We start from the raw sequence: 19,098 nt of genomic DNA on the forward strand, positions 1-19,098 counted from the left end.
CAATTTATAGCCAGTTGGTCAGAAGCGCAAAGTAACACCCTGGACTTGTAATTGGTGTCTGAAGTGGGGGACACTTGTGGGACTGGGCCTTTAACCTGTGAGATCTGATGCTATCTCCTGGTAGATAGTGTCAGAATTGAGTTAAATTTGTAGGACACCCATTCAGTGTCTGCTAAGAAATCGGGTATTGCTTGGGTGTTGGAAAACACACATCTGAATACCCTTGTGATCAGGAAAGATACTTGATATGGTTTCTGTCTTACTGATCTTGTTGAAATTTGTTTTGTGGCCTAACATATGTTCTGTCTTGGAGAATGTTCTGTGTATGCTTGAGAAGAATGTGTATTTTGCTGCCATTGGATGGACTGGTCTGTGTATGTTTATTAGATTCATTTAGTCTATGATGTTGTTAAAATCTTCTGTTTCCTTATTAATTCTCTGGAAGATCTATCTGTTATTGAGAGTGAGGTATTAAAATCCCCTGCTACTATTGTATTGCTGTTCGTTTCTCCTTTTAGTTCTGTTATATTTGCTTTATATATTTAGGTGCTCCAGTGTTGGGTGCATAAATATTTACACTTGTTGTATCTTCTTGATGAATCGACCCCCTTTATCATTGTATAATGACCTTCTTTGACTCTTGGTTTCTTTATTTCTGTCTTCCTTTAGTGGAACAAAGCTTAATGTCATCTAGTTAAAGCTCCTTCTCAATGGAAGAATCTACTCTATGACATCGCTGATATTGGAGAGACTGGCTGACCAGTAATGGGGAGAGCTCACAGCTTTACACATTTATTTAAGCCAAATCTGTCTTAAACACATTGTCTCCACTTCTCCTAGGTTGGTTATCTTGAACAGTATAGAGCTACTTGATTGTAAAGGACAATTCTTCAGCTATTCAATAGCAGCTATAATGTTCTTCCATTGAACATTTTGAGTATTCCTCTTATCTTTACCATTTTCCACAAAACTTAGCTTTAGAACCTCTCAATATCCTGGGATCCATTTTCTAAATGATATTTAGTTGATTTCCTTTCTCAGATGTGACGTTAGAATTATTGACAACCACTCAGAATATACAGTAGTTTTGTCCCTTGGTCTGGTCTGCTTTCCATTAATGTATCCTAAGATTATAGTTTTTCTTTTCTTTTAAAATTTGTTACAGGAAGTCACATAAGTAACTCATGATAAACTAAAACTTCCTGTTTTTTGTGAAACTAGGTTTCTAGTTTCATATTTATATAACTGGTAATTGCTTAATTTTAGTGAGAGATTTTTTAAAAATTTGCCCTGTTTAGTTTCCTCATTTTTAAAAATTAATTAATTTATTTATTCATTTTTGGCTGTGTTGGGTCTTCATTGCTGTGTGCGGGCTTTCTCTAGTTGCGGTGAACGAGGGCTACTCTTCATTGTGGTGCGTGGGATTCTCATTGCGGTGGCTTCTCTTGTTGCGGAGCACAGGCTCTAGGTGCACGGGCTTCAGTAGTTGTTGCTTGTGGGCTCTAGTGTGCAGACTCAGTAGTTGTGGCACACAGGCTTAGTTGCTCCGTGGCATGTGGGATCTTCCCAGACCAGGGCTCGAACCCATGTCCCCTGCATTGGCAGGCGGATTCTTAACTACTGCGCCACCAGGGAAGTCCCTAGTTTCCTCTTGATACTGTCCTTTTGAAATCATGTTGAACCCTGATTCTGTTATCCAAGGTTATTATTTATCCTAATGAGTTTCATGGTATACAGAAGTTTAGTAAATATGTTTATGACTTTATTCAAAATATCTAAAACAAAATGGGTATTTTGGTTAAACATGGGAGTTTGACTTAATACATTTATTTCCTTTCTTTTCAAATAGCACTAACATTATAATAAAAGAATAAAAAGGAGTACAAGATCACAGGGACAAGAATGACAAAAAAAATTTTAGCAGATAAAAAAATTAGTAGAAAAGTGTTAAATAATTTAGCCAAGTAGAGGGAGGTACACTCTGGGTTGTCTGCAGAGACTAGCAAGCAAGTTTACAAAACCTCCAAAAAGACTCAACATTTGGTAGTAAAAAGTGAAAATACAAGAATGAGGCTTGAGATTAAAAGTAGGTAATGGTTGAAGAAAGTCTTTTTAATCCAAAATGTGTTTATTGGGATGGTTTCCCATTCATCTTGATTCTGGGGGCTTTTAGTGCTGCTTCCGTCTGAAGGAGCATCCTTCTGTAAGCCTTGCTTTTCCTCCTGTAGGCTGGCAGAGGACAGTAGAGCAGCCAACACACAGAACTACTGTTTGTGCACGGCCAAAGACAGTGGTGATTTTATAGCATCCTGAGCATTTCACATCCATGAAATAGGAATTGGGGCTCTGCACCAGGCTCTTCTTTTTGTGTTTCCTTTTCTCCTCTTCTGGAGAGGGACGAAGGAGATCCTTTGAGAGAGGCATGTTCTCGTGGGGAGGTCGTCACCATCGGAAAGGCTGAAGAAGGTCTTAAATTAAGTGGTTGAATCCTATGTAAACTACTACTTCCCCCTCTAGGAAACTGGGCATTTTTTTCTTCAAGAAGATGGAGGCTGAGGGTTCTGGATCCAGGAATATCAGATGTATGAAAAGGATAGGGATATGGAGCCAAACAGTGAACTTACAATAGCTTCTTAATGCCATGAAAAGGAGTGGACAGCCAAGGATAACCTGATAGTTGAGGAAAGCCTCCAAAGTGAGAGACCAAACAAACACATAAAAGAAACAAGGTAGAGCGCAGAGGGGAAGAAACTGTGGGTAGGGCAGAGGGGAAGAGGTACTAATCTCTAAGAAATGAAATGTTGCATTTTCAAAAAAACAGAATGCTCTTTTGAAACTCTTTCAATAAATAAGAAATAACTCTTGGAAATAAAAAATGATACCCCCCCCAAAAAAAACATTAGTGGAAAGATTGGAAGTAAAGTTGAAGCAATTTCCTAGGAATTAGAAAGAACATATTAAATGAGGAAAATAGGAGACAAATAATTTTAAAAATTAAAGATAGACCAGGAGGTCCAATATTTGACTGATAGGAATTTGAGCATGAGAGGACAGAGAAAATAGTGGGAGATGATACCAACAGATTTCCAAAGCATTTTCCAAACTGAATCATAGAATTGCAAGTTGAAAGATATGATAGAATAATAAAAAAGACACAGACCAAGGGGACTGATTATGAAATTTCAGTAAACTGGGGATACAGAGGCTGTACTAAAAGCTTCCAGCAAGAGTAGCTAGAGGTTACATTCAAAGGACCAATCAGAATAGCATTACATATCACAGTAGTAACATAGGAAGACAGAAATGCATTAAGCAGTATCTTCAGATATCTTCAGTGGAAAGGATTTCCAACCTATAATTTTATTCTCAGCCATATTATCAATCAAATGTGAGTCTAGGATAAAGATATTTTTAGACATGCAAGTGACCAGAATTTCAGTTCTCATGAGCCTTTTTTCCCCCGTAAGTTACTAGTGAATGTACTCTTAAATAGGAAGGGAAAAGAAATCGGGTCCAAGGCTCAGAATTCAGTCAAAGAGAAGAGCCAAGGGAGAGCCCAAGGTGACAGCTCTGTACCTAGTCTAGAGAGTCCCACCACAGAGGGAAGCAGAAGGAAGAACAAAGGGTTCTGGGAAGGTATGGCTCTGGGAAAAAACAATATCTGATGTGTTTGAGCATATGGAAAATATTGATAGACATGTGACAGATGCTGGAGCATTTGAGGAAAAGTTAAAAATATATAGAAAGTAGAAAAAAATGAGGTTGTCATTAATTTGTAGGGAGAAAGAGTGCATGGTCCTATTGTTCTGCTTGGCTCAGCACTCAGTAGTACCTGTCCAGTATTACATTCACACTCACTCTTTATTTAAACAAAGATTGTCATAAAATTACATAGGGTATGGAGGCTAGAGGTAGAGGTTGAAACTAAATACTTACATTCCTTGGCAGTATGTCGATAGGTAATATCTAAATTTGATAAATCAAGCATATTTAGAAAAACAGAGGTAAATATCAAAAGAACCCCCTGGAAGATTCGATAGGGTATAGGGGTAGGGCGGACCCTACTGTTTTTCCAATGTCCTTTTGTCTTGGTTGACTTTTTATATAAAAATTCAGTTAAGTTATATGGTATATTATAGAGACCTCTTTCTAGATATATATATATATCAATTAATAACAGCCAAGTATTTAGCTATATCATGCATCCTTTGTTTAGCTATCTTGTTCATAATAGCACCACTGTCTTATTCATATCATGGCCTAGGAAGTCTAATAGATTTCCTTTGTCTATTAATTTGGTATCACTTTTCCTTAATGACTTTCTTACAAAGTTATTTCTTCCCTTCCTTTTTAAAGAATCATTGTTCTGATTTAACATATTGTTTCTTTTGGTTCCTTTTAAATCTAAAATATAATTTCTGGCATGCAGTTAGGGTATCTAGGGTACTGTGTACTTTGTTTCTTACATTATCTAAAACAGGGGAATGCTTTTTCTACAAATAAGTAGCATGGCTGTATTAAAATACCATTGCTTTGGAAATATTTCCATAGCAGTAAGATGATTTAGAATGTGTGTTTGTGAGAGAGTTGTAAAATTACTATCTGACATATGTCTTGGAAAATTCCACAGATTCTGCCAGTTTTCAATGTCTGGCACATTGACTAGAATTTGTACATGAGGAAGTCAAACCCTACTTTCCTCTGATTTACCACCCCCTCTGGCATTTTGGAATATGAGATTCAGTTAAATGCTTGCTAATCCTGAGTCAGATCCCATCATGGCCTTGTTGTATCTACTAGTAGTTCTTTTGTGTGTATATAGTGTGGTGGAGCTGGGGTAAGTGGAGGAGAAAAGGGGAGGACATGTAATTATATTGCCACCTTGACTTTAAAATTCTTTCCTTTCACCTCATAACTTCAAAAGAAATTTTCAGTAGGGCATAGAAGATTTCCAGGATTGAGCAGTACCCAAAATGAGTTCCAGTCATATCCAGTAGTTCATCAAAGTTCATGGAGTCCTCGGTGCTCTGGAATGTTGCTGTGGATAGTTAAAACTGATTAAGTGGAAGAAATTCTCAACAGAAAACAGAATAAAAGTGTATACTTATTTTAGACCAAGAGCAATGAATTGGTAGTGGATATTGATTTCGGTTAAAGAAACAGAAGTCAGGATAAAAGAAAGCTTGTAATATTGAGTCAGATATTAGAAAGTGTCCATAGCAGAAAGTTTGATCTATTAAGTAATGTATCTGTTTTCTAAATGTATCCCTTCCTTGGTGTTTTTATCTAGGGATTTCTGTCTTAAGATAAATTTAGTCATGAGATGGTAATGCACTGACAGCAGTTTGCTTCTAAAAAGCAATTCTGTTTCTACTAGGGACAAGATGTTGGGTGGAGGAATTACAAACTTACTTTGTTTTAGGTTTATTTAGCCATACAAAAATGTTTTTCCTCTTAGATTTTGGCAAGAAAACTAACCAGTTGGAAAAACATCTGGTGTTGGTTGAGTGAGGAGGGAATGGCATAATCAGTAAAAACTACTTATAGGAAAAAATCGTTTTAAAAAAGTATCTGCAGCTTCAACTCTGGATTTGTTTATGACGGTTCATTCTTAATCTCTCTCAGAAATTTTCTTCCCACCAAAAGATTTTACCTATGTTGGGCTACTTCAGTACGTCTCAGATTTTATTCAAATCTATGAAATTTAGATCACGAGTCATAAACTTTTAAAATGTGTAGAATGTGTTTTCATAGCTTTTGCTGTCTAACAACCGCTCTAAAACTTAGTGGCTTGAAACAATTATTCAGTCTGGCAGTTCTTCTAGTCACCCAAAAAGGTCGCCCATGAGGCTGCAGTCCTCTGGTGGCTTGACTGGGGCTTGAGTGTCTAAGATGGCCTCATTTACAGTCTGAGACCTTGGTGTCACTGTCAGCTGGTACTGTTTTTCCACAAGGCCTGTCATCATTCACAGGTTTAGCCTGGGCTTTCTTACATGGTGGCAGGAGTGTTTCAAGAAGGTAAAGTTTTGGTTAAGGCTTAGCTTGGAAATTGCAGTGTTATTTTCACCACATTCTTTTGGTCAGATCAAGTCATCATGTGAACTCAAATGCAGAGGGTGGGAAAACAGACTCCACCTATTGAAGGGAGGTGCAGCAAAAGCCCATTGCAAAAGGGTACTGTAGCAAGGAGATAAGATTCTTCGGAGGCCCTTATTATAAGGTTCTACCATGGTCTGCCCTCTGGCTCCAATGATTTGCATTCTTGTCGCATGCAAATCATTCCCTCCCAAGACCTCGAAAGTCTTATATCCAAAAACAACCTGTATAAATACACAAATAAATAATGGTGAAAACCTGTAACTTGTTATCTGCATTTGATTTAGAGGTAGATGAGGGTCCTCACCTGCAGTTCCTCTTGATCCAGAGACCTATGAACTAAACAGAAAAGTTATCTGCCCCATACACTCAACATATACTGTTATTCACAGAGATAGAATAACGGCAATATACATTCACCCTAAAAAGGGGGAGTAACAGGAGGCATATAGCATATATCAATTCTGAAATATAGCAGGCGCATTGTCAAAGTCACCTACTCCGGGTGAAATGGAACAGGACCCTATGGTCCTTCCCCCCCATGTCCTCTGCCTCCTTTTGTCTGTAGAAAAACTTTAGCTAAAGAGTTTAATCAGAGAATTGAGAAAATGCAGAAGCAAAGGAGAACAGTCAAACAAGACCAAATATTAATAGTTCAGTTATTAAACAAATTCAAGGACCTTTAGTTCCTCCTCATGGGCTGTAGATAATATTCTATGTCCTTTGAGCTGTTTTGTAGATATTGAAACCCCCACCAGGTGGAAGAAGTTTACTACATGATGACCAGACTGTAGCCATGACATGAGCTGCCACAATTCTGAGAACTGGCCTCAAGGAAATGGGAACAAACCGACCCTGGAACTGAAGATTAACTGTACTTAAAATCAGGATGACGCTGATCAGACCACCGCATGACCAATTTCAAGATGACTGTCAGAGCTGACTATTTGGTTCCTGCAGGTAGCCCTCTACCTCCGCCTATACATGCCTGAAACTCCCCTTTAAAAGCTCTTGCCCACTGATTGTCAGTGAGGAGTTGGCCTTTGGGCATGAGTCCACCCTCTCCCCTGGTTGCCGGCCTCTGAAATAAAGCAAATTTTACTTTCCACCAACCTTGCCTCTCAAGTATTGGCTTTCGAGCGGCAAGCAGCTGGACCCTACTTTTGGTAACACAGAAGCAGGCAACGTGCCTTGATTGGGGCCCAGTTCTGCTTCCTGGGAATGGTTGCCTAATCCATTGTTCTCTGTGATTCTTGGTACTGCGTTATGAGCTCTTAACACTGCTTTCTGAGAGGTCTCTCCTTTTACATAAGAAATATCTTATGAAGCTAAGTAGCTTTCTCAGGGTACTTCCTCCCTATAGAAAGTTGGGAACCCAGAGGCCTTTTTTCATTTTAAATAGTTTCTGTCCCTTGTTGTACCCAGCAGGTACAACTTCCTTTAAAATTTCTGAAATTTTCTGTGCATCTGGTTTGTGTTATTCCATGTCCCAAAAGCTACATCATTATAACTCTTTTAAAGACAGACCTCTCCTGACTTTGGTTGTGTCTATCTGCTGTGGCATAAATTCCCTTTAGCTTCTTAGAGGCCATTATGTCTAGTTGAGAGAGTCAGCTAGGTATGTCTTTAAAAGTTTCTGAATTAAAAGACAGGTGTATATGGACTTCCCTGGTGGCATAGTGGTTAAGAATCTGCCTGCCAGTGCAGGGGACACAGGTTCGAGCCCTGGTCCGGGAAGATCCCACATGCCCCGCGGAGCAGCTAAGCCTGTGCACCACAACTACTGAAGCCCGCACACCTAGAGCCCGCGAGCCACAAGAGAAGCCACCACCATGAGAAGCCCATGCAACCAAGAGTAGCCCCCGCTCACCACAACTAGAGAAAGCCCACGTGCAGCAACGATGACCCAACGCAGCCAAAAAATAAATAAGAATTAAAAATAAATAAATTAAAATAAAAAAAAAAAGACAATTGTATAACCTTTGGTTAGGCAGAGTTCACATATATGATATTCAAAAGCATGATGTGTTAAAAAAAAGGATAAATTGGACTATATCAAAATTAAAAATATTTATTCTTCAAAAGACACCATTAAGAAATAGAAGTCACAACACACAGAATGGGAGAAAATATTTGCAAGTCATAGAGTAGATAATGAATGTGTATTCAAAATATATAAAGAGCCCTAAATCTCAATAGTAAGAAGATAAACAACTCAAAAGGGAAAATGATTTGAATATACATTTCACCAAAGAAGTCTTTTGAATGGCTGAAAAGCACATGAAAAGATGCTCAACAGCATTAGTAATTAGGGAAGTGCAAATTGAAACCACAGTGAGATACCACCCCATTAGACTGACTGAAATAAAAAAGACAACAGCAAGGAACGGTAAGATAGGGACAGACTGGAAACCTCGTACATTGCTGGTGGAAATGTAAAATGGTGCAGCTACTCTGGAAAACAATTTAAAAGTTTTAAATAAACTTAACCATATGATACAACCCAGAAAATCTCCATCTTAGAATTTATCCAAGAGAAATGAGAACATATTTCAACCCAAAGACTTGTATGAGAATGATCATAGCAGCATTATTCATAATAGTAAAAAAAATTGTTACAATCCAAATGTCTGTCCACTAGGAATGAATAAACAAAATATAGAATTCCATACACTGGAATACTATTCAACAATAAAAAAGAATGAACTACTGGTACATGCTATAACATAGGTGAACTTAAAAAACATGCAGAATAAAAAAAGTCAGATGCAAAAGATGACATATTTTATGATTCCATTTTTTAAAAATGCCCAGAAGGGAAAATCTACAGAGACAGAAGGAAGATTAGTGGTTGCTTGAGGTTGGGGATCAGCACAGGGATTGATTGCAAATGGGCATAAAGGATATTTTTGGGGTGATGGAAATTCATCAAAACTGAATCGTAGTGATGGTTACACAACTTTATAAATTTACTAAAAATTATTGAAGTGTACACTTAAAACCAGTGAATTTTATGATATTTGCATTATGCCATAATAAAGCTGCTAAAAATGCTGTATACAGATGAAATCCCATGATGGTGAAAACTTAGGAATTATTATAACTTTTTTTTTTTAAACAAGAAATGTATCATATCCCTTGAAATAAATGGGCCATAAGTTGAATCTTCCAACTTTTTTCTTCAGGTATTTTAATCGTTATTTTTGTAATGTATTCAGTCTGTTGCTGTGTTGATGTCATTTGCATGTTATTTGCTGAATTTAGAGTAACATTCAGTTTATTAAATTTCTTTCTTCCTCCCCTCCCCTCCTCTTCCCTCCCCTCCCCTCCTGAGATACAAAGTGAAAAAACCATGGAAGCCTGCTGGGAATTTACAGTCAAAAAGTATTTCCTGATCTGTTTAGTAAAAATGACATTCATTGGTTGAGGAATTTCTAGGCATTGTATTGCTTACCGACGATACTGGGGTGAACTAAACAGACAAGGCCCCTTTCCTCTCAGAGCTTACAGTCTGATGTAATGGACACATCTTCCTTGAGGAAGGAGTAAAGAAGGGGCACACTCTCTCTCATTAAGGACCCTCCTGATACCGCACACATCATTTTTTCTTACATCCCATTGGCCAGAACGTAATGAGAAATAAAGTCTTCTTTCCACACAGCCATGTGCTAGCTAAAAATTGGGAATTCTGTTACTCTAGATGAGTAGAGAGGATATGAGGGGATACTAGTATTCTATGCCAAAATACATATTAAATTTTGTATTTCTTCCATAATGCTTGAATAGCATAGGTCAAACCTTTCAATTTCTGTTTTTGGAGTTGGTAGCTATACTTTAATTTAATCATCAGGGGTCACTGTTGAGAAAGTATTTCTTTTCCTGTTTCCTTTGTTCAACCCCTCTGCATTTCCCACCCAGATCCTGTATTTAAAGCCTCTTGAATTGGTTTCCTGTGTCTTTTTTGTGTGCTAAGCATTTAAATTTACTGTGTTAGTAAACTAATTCCCAAAATGTGCCAAAGATTTAAAAACTGATAAGAAACTCTAAAATAATAGCCAAAAAAAATGCTTCTTATTCTTCAGGAACTCTATGTTGTAATTACAGTTTGCAACAAGTGCTTTCACAGTTACATTTCTCAGCTAGGTAATTTATAGAAAAACGATTACAGTTTTATACAAAACAACAATAAATGCTAATGTATGACAAAACAAATCACTTAATTTTTTAAAAACCTGAATATTTAAGAATGTCCTGGGCTTCCCTGGTGGCGCAGTGGTTGAGAGTCTGCCTGCCGGTGCAGGCGACGCGGGTTCGAGCCCTGGTCTGGGAGGATCCCACATGCCGCGGAGCGGCTAGGCCCGTGAGCCACAATTACTGAGCCTGCGCGTCTGGAGCCTGTGCTCCGCAACAAGAGAGGCCACGATAGTGAGAGGCCCGCGCACCGCAATGAAGAGTGGCCCCCGCTTGCCGCAACTAGAGAAAGCCCTCGCACAGAAACGAAGACCCAACACAAAGCCATAAATAAAAAATAAACAAATAAATAAAAATTAAAAAAAAAAAAAAAGAATGTCCTATCCCTATATGACAGGGAGGCTGTTGCAGTGTCTGTTTTTGTTTGTTTAGGGGATGATGTCCTACCTTGAAAGAAATAATCAAGAGAGAACAATGTAGTTGCTCTCATGTTCCCCCCCACAATATCCTTGTAATTTTTTGTGGATAGATTATTAAAATATATAATAATCTATCCACACATTAATATGAAACCAGATTACCTAAGAATGTCAAATGTTTGAACAGTGACTTCCTCTACAACGATTATATCTAAAACCTTCACAAATTTGTTATAATTCATTATATCCTTGATGTAATTGGATTTGACACCCTTTATATTTTGTATGAGAAACCTAGAGTTTGGATTCAGCTGAAATAGTAAGATATCTAAAACATGTATTCTATTGCTTCTGTGAAACATTTATTTTACAAACAATACCATGGGGACTTCCCTGGCACAGTGGTTAAGAATCTGCCTGCCAGTGCAGGGGACACGGGTTCAACCCCTGGTCCAGAAAGATCCCACATGCCCCGGAGCAACTAAGCCCTTGTGCCACAAGTACTGAGCCCGCGTGCTGCAACTACTGAAGCCTGCACACCTAGAGCCCTTGCTCTGCACCAAGAGAAGACACCGCAGTGAGAAGGCCGTGCACCGCAATGAAGAGTAGCCCCCACTTGTCACAACAAGAGAAAAGCCCGTGCGCAGCAACGAAGACCCAATGCAGCCAAAAAATTAAACAAACAAACAAAAAAACCCAGTGCCATGAACTGGAGCAGAAACCATTTGGGTTTCCTAGAAAACATCTAAAATTAATTTGTGTCTACCTCTAGGATTATTTTCTAAGCTCCATTGCTATGTCACTTCAAATAATAAAATATTCTGATTATGTGTTATAACTAATTTCTTAAGTCCTGAGATTCTCAATCTATTTTATTTGTTCCATTGGTTCTCAAACTTTAGGAAGCATCAGTATCACCTGGAGGGCTTGTTAAAATACAAATTGCCCCTCTTTCCCTCCACCACCCCTGGCATCCTGTTTCTGATGCTATAGGTCTGGAGTACAGCCCGAGAATTTGCATTTCTAACAAGGTTCTGTTTGATGCTGATGCTGTTAGTCAGGTGACCATGGTTTGTGAACCACTGATCTTTTTCTTGCAGACTTGGAGTAGGATACGTATGTGCAGAAGGAATTGGAGGGAAATATAAATCTGGACAGATATCCTATACACATGTTTCCCATATACTCCCAGGACACTGTCTATTCCTTTTTTTCTTTTCTCTTTTCATATACCTCATGTTCTTACAGAGACAACAACATTTGGTCTATTTAGACTGACTTAGGGGAAAAAATTGCTGCTGGGTGTGACTTTTTTTTTTTTAAATAAATTTATTTATTTATTTATTTTTGGCTGAGATGGGTCTTTGTTGCTATGCGTGGGCTTTCTCTAGTTGTGGTGAGCGGGGGCTACTCTTCGTTGCGGTGTGTGGGCTTCTTATTGCGGTGGCTTCTCGTTGCGGAACAGGGGCTGTAGGCATGCGGGGGCTTCAGTAGTTGTGGCACGTGGGCTCAGTAGTTGGTGGCGCACGGGCTTAGTTGCTCCGCGGCATGTGGGATCTTCCCGGACCAGGGCTCGAACCTGTGTCCCCTGCATTGGCAGGCGGATTCTTAACCACTGCACCACCAGGGAAGCCCCTGGGTGTGATTTTTGTTCCTTTTTATATCTAGAATTGCACAAATCATGTGAACAACGCATAGGTTTATATTTTTTATCAATTTAATTACCGTGTATGTTCAAGTGAGCAAAGTGCCTTGGTGGGTGAGATACATAGCATTCAATTAAATACTTTGAATATACAAGATAAAGAGCTTAGCATTTCTAGTATAAAAATGATTATCTTTTATATTTTGTGGATTTGAGTTGGGCATAGTCTAGTATATTGGGTGCTTAGCTTAGTGATACTGTTTTATACTTACTAACTTGATTTTTCCCCAAGATCTCAAGATACATGTTGTGTGCTATGAAGTCCCCCAGGCAGGTCTCAATTTTGGATACATTAGCTGACTTTGCAAGACATTGTTATTTATGTCATCAACCCTAGATTATTCAGGGTATACTTTATAACTACTTCATGCATTCTTTCCTATAAGTGTACCTGGAGAAGAATGATCTTAATGGTGTAGAGTCTTAGAAACCGTGGAATTTGAGAACTTGTTTAGGAGGAAATGTGATGGCTTCATTTTGAAAGTCTGCCTTATAGAAAAGGGATATGATTTTTTCTTAATACCTTCCATTAATGGGTAGAGAATTTAGGGAAGCAGATTATTCTTTGATGTCCAGCAATTTCCAAAAACATGTAATTGTCAGGCAGCATTACTTTTATTGTAACATAGTGTGTTTGCTGCACTGAAACTTGGTAGATGATCCAACTTTCCATCAGGAAGTCCTGTAGCTTCTTTAAAAATCCTTTTGTCTAGTTTTTTTATTTTCCACTTCCACCACCCCTGTAATCTTACCTGCATCATCTTTTACTTGAACTATAATTTTAATTTATTTCTAGCTTATCTCCTTGATGCCAGTCCAAAATTAGTATTTGCTTATTTCTGTGTTCTTCATTGTAGAGCAGGGGCTCCTTAAGTACCAAGATAACATCTTACTGTTTTTGTATTTCATTGCCTAGAAAAGTGCCTAATACAGCGTGTTCAATAAATGTTCATTGTATGAAGTCAAGAGGCATCCATGTAATACTTAATAGCAGGGACTGAACATATTCCTCTCAGTTTCAGTGACATGTGTATTGTTTTTAGTTGCTTTTTATTGGATATATAGGTATTTGGTTTTTTTTTTATGTAGCTTACTAGACAAGCTTATAGTGACGGCTCTGTTAAAAGTACCCATTGTGAGTTATTTCATTAATTTGTTAAATGATCCTGCATGTATCCAGAATGCATATGGTGGTGGTTGTGAGGCGTTATTACTTTTCTGCATGATATATAAAACTTGAAAGAGAACATTTCCTATCCTAGGTTTCTGAACATCTCTGTGAACAAATAAATGTGAGTTAGATTTGGAGAATAACCTTACCTTAATGGCATTTTTAAATGGTCACTCTGTACTGATATGCAAGTAAATCTTTTGTAACTCAGTTTCCTTACATGTACAATGAAGATTAAGGGTAGTATGAAGATTCAGTACACTAATACATAAAATACACTTAAAATAGCACCTGGCACATAATGTCATCCTTCTGACTGCTATTAGTTCATTTTTTTTCTAAAGACAGGGAACTAATTAAATGTCTTAGACATTTTTTAGCCTAAAGAGTTTCTGAAAATATGACTTTGGCTTATAACACCCACTGTACTTATTCACCTCTCTCCTAAGAGGATTACCTCTAAACTGTTGAGTTGAACATAATAAAATGTTAAGTGACACTTGACACAATGATTTTGTTTTTGCAGATGTTCTCAAATAGCGATGAAGCTGTAATTAATAAAAAACTTCCCAAAGAACTCCTATTACGGTAAGTCTAACTTTATGCTGGTTTTTGTGTGTGTGTGTGTATCACATTTGCCTGTTTAAAAAAATTTTAGACTTGTTGCTAATTTTCATATATGTATAGGATCTGAATTATGTAGATTTTAAAATTTATTGATTCTTTTGTTAAACAATCTTATTCTAGGGGTTATAGCCTTTTAAAAATTAAAAAGACAAGTTATTTGACACTTTCCTCTGTTAGACTTATGAGTTTACCATCCTTATTTTTAATGTGTAGAAACTACATTTGGGATCACTTGTAACATAAAACACACAGCTCCCAATTTATATACCTCTGACTTAGGAATCACCTGGGAAGAAACAGGCATCCAGGGAAGTTATTTTCAGTGCCCATTATTTGGGCACATAATCATACCATTCTTTGTTCACTTTTGTAGAATATCATGACTGAGAAAGGCACATTCTCTTTGCAAATGTTAGAAGTTAACAAGTTACTGTGCTCGGGACATTTTTTTCTTGCTCATAGCTGCTACTGCAGTCTAGCCCATAACCAGCCCAGTCCCTGCTTCAGGGTGAAAAATAATCTCTGCCCTAGTGCTGGTAAAGAGTATTCCTGGCATTCCTAAGTATTTGCATGCTGAGTCCTCCACTAGATTGCAAGATCCATGGAAGCAGGGACTAAATCCTATAAATCTTTACGTAGGACTTACACTTTGAAGATGCTAAGAAAAAGGAACTGAATTGAACTTGGAATGGATGTTTTCTGTGAAAGCAAAACATACATATGTGCTGGTTGACTATAGTTGAAAGAACCTCCTAGACTACCCAGAGCCATTGGAAAATGTATCCTGAATATCTTGGGTATCCCTCAAATTTCAGCGAAATTTTAGCCATCTTAAAGAAAAATATTTTTAAAACAAGTTATGTTCTTCACTGTTACCATAAACTGAGTACACTAAGACTAAGACACACTTATTTTCAATATTAAGCATATTTTGTACTACAGTAGTTTACCTTGAGACTCAGAAAGATATATGGAAGTTATTTGACTCTTTGGTAACTGGCTGCATCCTGTTGTGGTTATATTTTTATATTTTATTAGAATTTTTCTGTTTTGCCATGAAACTCAAATTCCTTACTGTGGCCTACAAGACCTCTCATGATATGGCAGGGGAATAACATGATCTGGTTTATATTTTTAAAGGATTAGTCTGGGTACTATGTTCCAACCAGATTGGGGGATTGGAGTGGAGAGCAACAAGAAAACTTTTAAAGAAATCCAGGCAAGAGATGAGGGTAATACAGATAACATTTTCTGTAATTATTTACACTGCGTTGCCTGCCCCGGCCCTTTCTAGCTTTAGTCACTGTTTCTTTCTCTTTTCCCCTCCCTTCCCCTCCTTCCTTCCTTTTTTAGATATAAATTGACATATAATCTATTAGTTTCAGGTGTACAACGTAATGATTCAATATTTGTATATATTGCAAAATGGGGGCTTCCCTGGCAGTCCGGTGGTTAAGACTCCATGCTTCTAGTGCAGGGGGCACGGGTTCGATCCCTGGTCGGGGAACTAAGATCCTGTATGCCACGTGGCGCAGCCAAAAAAAAAAAGATATATTGCAAAATGATCACAACAATAAATCTAGTTAATATCCATCACCACGGGACTTCCCTGGCGGTCCAGTGGTTAAGACTTCGCCTTCCAATGCAGGGGGTGTGGGTTCGATCCCTGGTCGGGGAGCTAAGATCCCACATGCCTCGTGGCCAAAAAAACCAAAACATAAAACAGAAGCAATATTGTAATAAATTCAATAATGACTTTAAAATTGGTCCACATCAAAAAAAAAAAAAATTAAAAAAAAAAGAAAGGGACTTCCCTGGTGGCACAATGATTAAGAATCCACCTGCCAGTGCGGGGGACACAGGTTCAAGCCCTGGTCCAGGAAGATCCCACATGCAGTGGGGTAGCTAAGCCCGTGCGCCACAACTACTGAGCCTGCGCTCTAGAGCCCACGAGCCACAGCTACTGAGCCTGCGTGCCACAACTACTGAAGCCCATGCACCTAGAGCCCATGCTCCACAATAAGAGAAGCCACCGCAACGAGAAGCCTGTGCGCCGCGATGAAGAGTAGCCCCTGCTCGCCGCAACTAGAGAAAGCCCATGCACAGCAATGAAGACCCAACGCAGCCAAAAAAATAAATAAATAAATAAAAATTTACGAAAAGAAAAGAAAAATATCTATCACCATACATAGTTACAAAATTTTTTTTCTTGTGATGGGAACTTTTAAGATCTACTCTCTTAGCAACTTTCCAAATATATGTTACAGTATTAACTATAGTCACAAAGCTGTATATTTTATAAAGCTGTATATCCTGAGGACTTATTTATAAATAACTGGAAGTTATGTATAACTTTTGGCCACCTTTACCTATTTCACCCACCCCCCACCTCTGGAAACCACCAATATGTTCTCTTTATCTATGAGTTCCATTTTTTGTTTTGTTTTTTGTTGTTTTTTAGATCCCACATATAAATGGGATCATACAGTATGTGTCTTTCTCTCTCTGACTTAGTTCATGTAGCATAATGCCGTCAAGGTTCATTCATGTTGTGGCATATGGCAAGATTTCTTTCTTTTTTAGAGCTGAATAATATTCCATTGTGTGTATGTATACATATATATACACACATATACATACACACACATATCTCACATTTTTTTTATCCATTCATCCACCAGTGGACACTTAGGTAGCTTCCATGTCTTGACTATTATAAATAATGCTGCAGCGAATATGGGGGATGCAGATATCTTCTCAAGTTAGGGTTTTTGTTTCCTTCAGATAAATACCCACAAGTAGAATTGCTGGATTATATGGTAGTTCTATCTTTACTTTTTTAAAGAACCTCATACTGTTTTCAGTAATGGCTATACCAATTTACATTCCCACCAACAGTGTATGAGGGTTCTCTTTTCTCCACATTCTCACCAACACTTGTTATTTCTTGTCTCTTTGATAATTGCCATTCTGACTGGAGTGAGGTGATATGTCATTATGGTTTTGATTTAGTTACTGTTTTGACTTTACTCTAGTACCTGTTGATGAGCTGTAAGGTCTATAGTTGCCAAAACAGATGGTATTTTGGGGAAGATTGGATAAAGAGGAATTTCTGTATCAACCAGTTTTTGTTACCACAAACAACTCCTAAATCTCAGTGGCTTTTTCTTACCATTACATGAAGCTACGGGTTAGCTGAGGCTCTCTTTCAGGCAATGGGTCAACTTTTTGTTTAAACCATTTAAGCCAAATAGGAAAGAGGCTTTTGTGGTATCTTTGAAATTACACTAAACAGATAACAATTGATTAGTATAAATATTAATAATTTCTATCAAGGGCATTTGTAATTTTTTGAAATTTGTTGAATGTAATATTTCCTTAAGAACTTTGAATACCTTGATAAATATCTTGTGGGGAGATATGTGTTGTTACCTGTGTTATCTTGTGGGGAGATATGTGTTGTTACAAGACTATGTGTTGTTACTCATTTTTGTCTACTAATTTTAGCATCCATTGCTGTTACCTGAAACAGTTACCACTGTTACGTTTGCCAAAGTTTTATATTTCTATAATTCTTCCTGCATATAAATTCTATTTCTATTATTCTAATTAATAATAATTAGAATTCTACTGTAAGGAAGAGCCTTCACTTCAATTACATTTACTTATTTATTCAGTTATTTATAACAGTATAAACTCATGGATATTTGTTTTATGAATTATATTGTTACTATCATGACTTATTGTTCAGTCTTTTTATGTATTCTAAATTTGTGTGTGTGTGTGTGTTTGGAATTTCATACCATGTCTGTGTATTATCTGTTTTATTTTATTTTTTTAATATTGTAACAAATTCAATAAAGACTTTTTAAAACTATGTATTTATTTATTTGGTTGCACCGGGTCTTAGTTGTGGCTCATGGGCTCCTTAGTTGCAGCACGTGGGCTCCTTAGTTGTGGCAGGTGGGCTCCTTAGTTGCGGCTCCAGAGCTCCTTAGTTGTGGCTCACCGGCTCCTTAGTTGTGGCATGCATGTGGGATCTAGTTCCTTGACCAGGGATCGAACCCGGGGCCCCCTGCATTGGGAACGTGGAGTCTTATTCACTGCACCACCAGGGAAGTCCGTGTATTAGCTATTTTTAAAAACACAGATTAATAAGTAGCATAGAATATTTGGTTTGATTAGATTTTAAGTTACATGTTAACATTATTTGATCCACCATATATCAATCTACAAGGAGAAAAGTTGTGTTACTAGGGCTGTACTATTTTCTTGCAAATCCAGAGCCACAACCAAGTTACCAATGAATTAAGGAAGTGTTCTTGTTTTTTCTTAACTGTAACTTAATTTAACTTACTAATTTTCCTCCTTCCTTTTTGAAACAAAGTTTATTAGTAATGCTCTAGCAAGCTGGAATCCACTGCTTGCATAATGTGAAATTCAGTTAGCAGGATTGACAGTACTTCCTTTGAGAGCAGAACCATATGCATTTATTTAGAAGTACCTCTTGAAAAATGAATGTCAGTGTTTATGAGACAGAGACTCTTATGTGTTTTCCAAGAGCTAATGTAAAGTGAAATTACATTACATTCATTAAAGTGAAATGCAAAGTGAATCTTTGTTTCTCAAAGATTCCTTCTGAGGATGACATTGATAACTGTAATAATAATGTGAGTGGTAAGACTGCTTGAGCCCACACATGCCCTTTTAGCTATAAAACAAAGTGCAGTTTCAGAATGAGGATTATCATTGCTTATAAGAATCTGAAACTTTTTTCATTAATTTTTCAACTCTTGGGGTGTTGGGTCATAATTGTCATGCAATATGTAATACGTACGTGTGAGTTGGTAGATGAACTTTCTGAACTTAGATGGAAAGAATGAATTGGC

The 19,098-nt window shown here is 37.6% G+C and overlaps 2 protein-coding genes across 5 annotated transcripts in view; one reads left to right on the forward strand and one right to left on the reverse strand.

The window, feature by feature from the left end:
• The window catches only part of FBXL20 (F-box and leucine rich repeat protein 20), a 114,909-nt gene that overhangs the window by 32,306 nt on the left and 63,505 nt on the right, over positions 1-19,098 (forward strand). For all 4 annotated transcript variants that reach the window (XR_009698191.1, XR_009698190.1, XM_061174857.1 and 1 more), the window contains exon 2: positions 14,109-14,170. Coding sequence is in view for 2 of the 4 variants with exons in the window: in XM_061174857.1 (XP_061030840.1) it covers positions 14,109-14,170 (62 nt within the window). In the remaining 2 variants the exon portion in view is untranslated. The remainder of the gene's footprint in view (positions 1-14,108; positions 14,171-19,098) is intronic.
• Positions 2,122-2,441, reverse strand: LOC133079671 (small ribosomal subunit protein eS27-like). The gene has a single exon (XM_061175271.1). The coding sequence runs from the start codon at positions 2,422-2,424 to the stop codon at positions 2,170-2,172; it is 255 nt and encodes an 84-aa protein (XP_061031254.1). The 5' UTR covers positions 2,425-2,441; the 3' UTR covers positions 2,122-2,169.

The sequence above is a fragment of the Eubalaena glacialis genome, chromosome 19, assembly GCF_028564815.1.
Source record: "Eubalaena glacialis isolate mEubGla1 chromosome 19, mEubGla1.1.hap2.+ XY, whole genome shotgun sequence".
NCBI lineage: Eukaryota > Metazoa > Chordata > Mammalia > Artiodactyla > Balaenidae > Eubalaena > Eubalaena glacialis.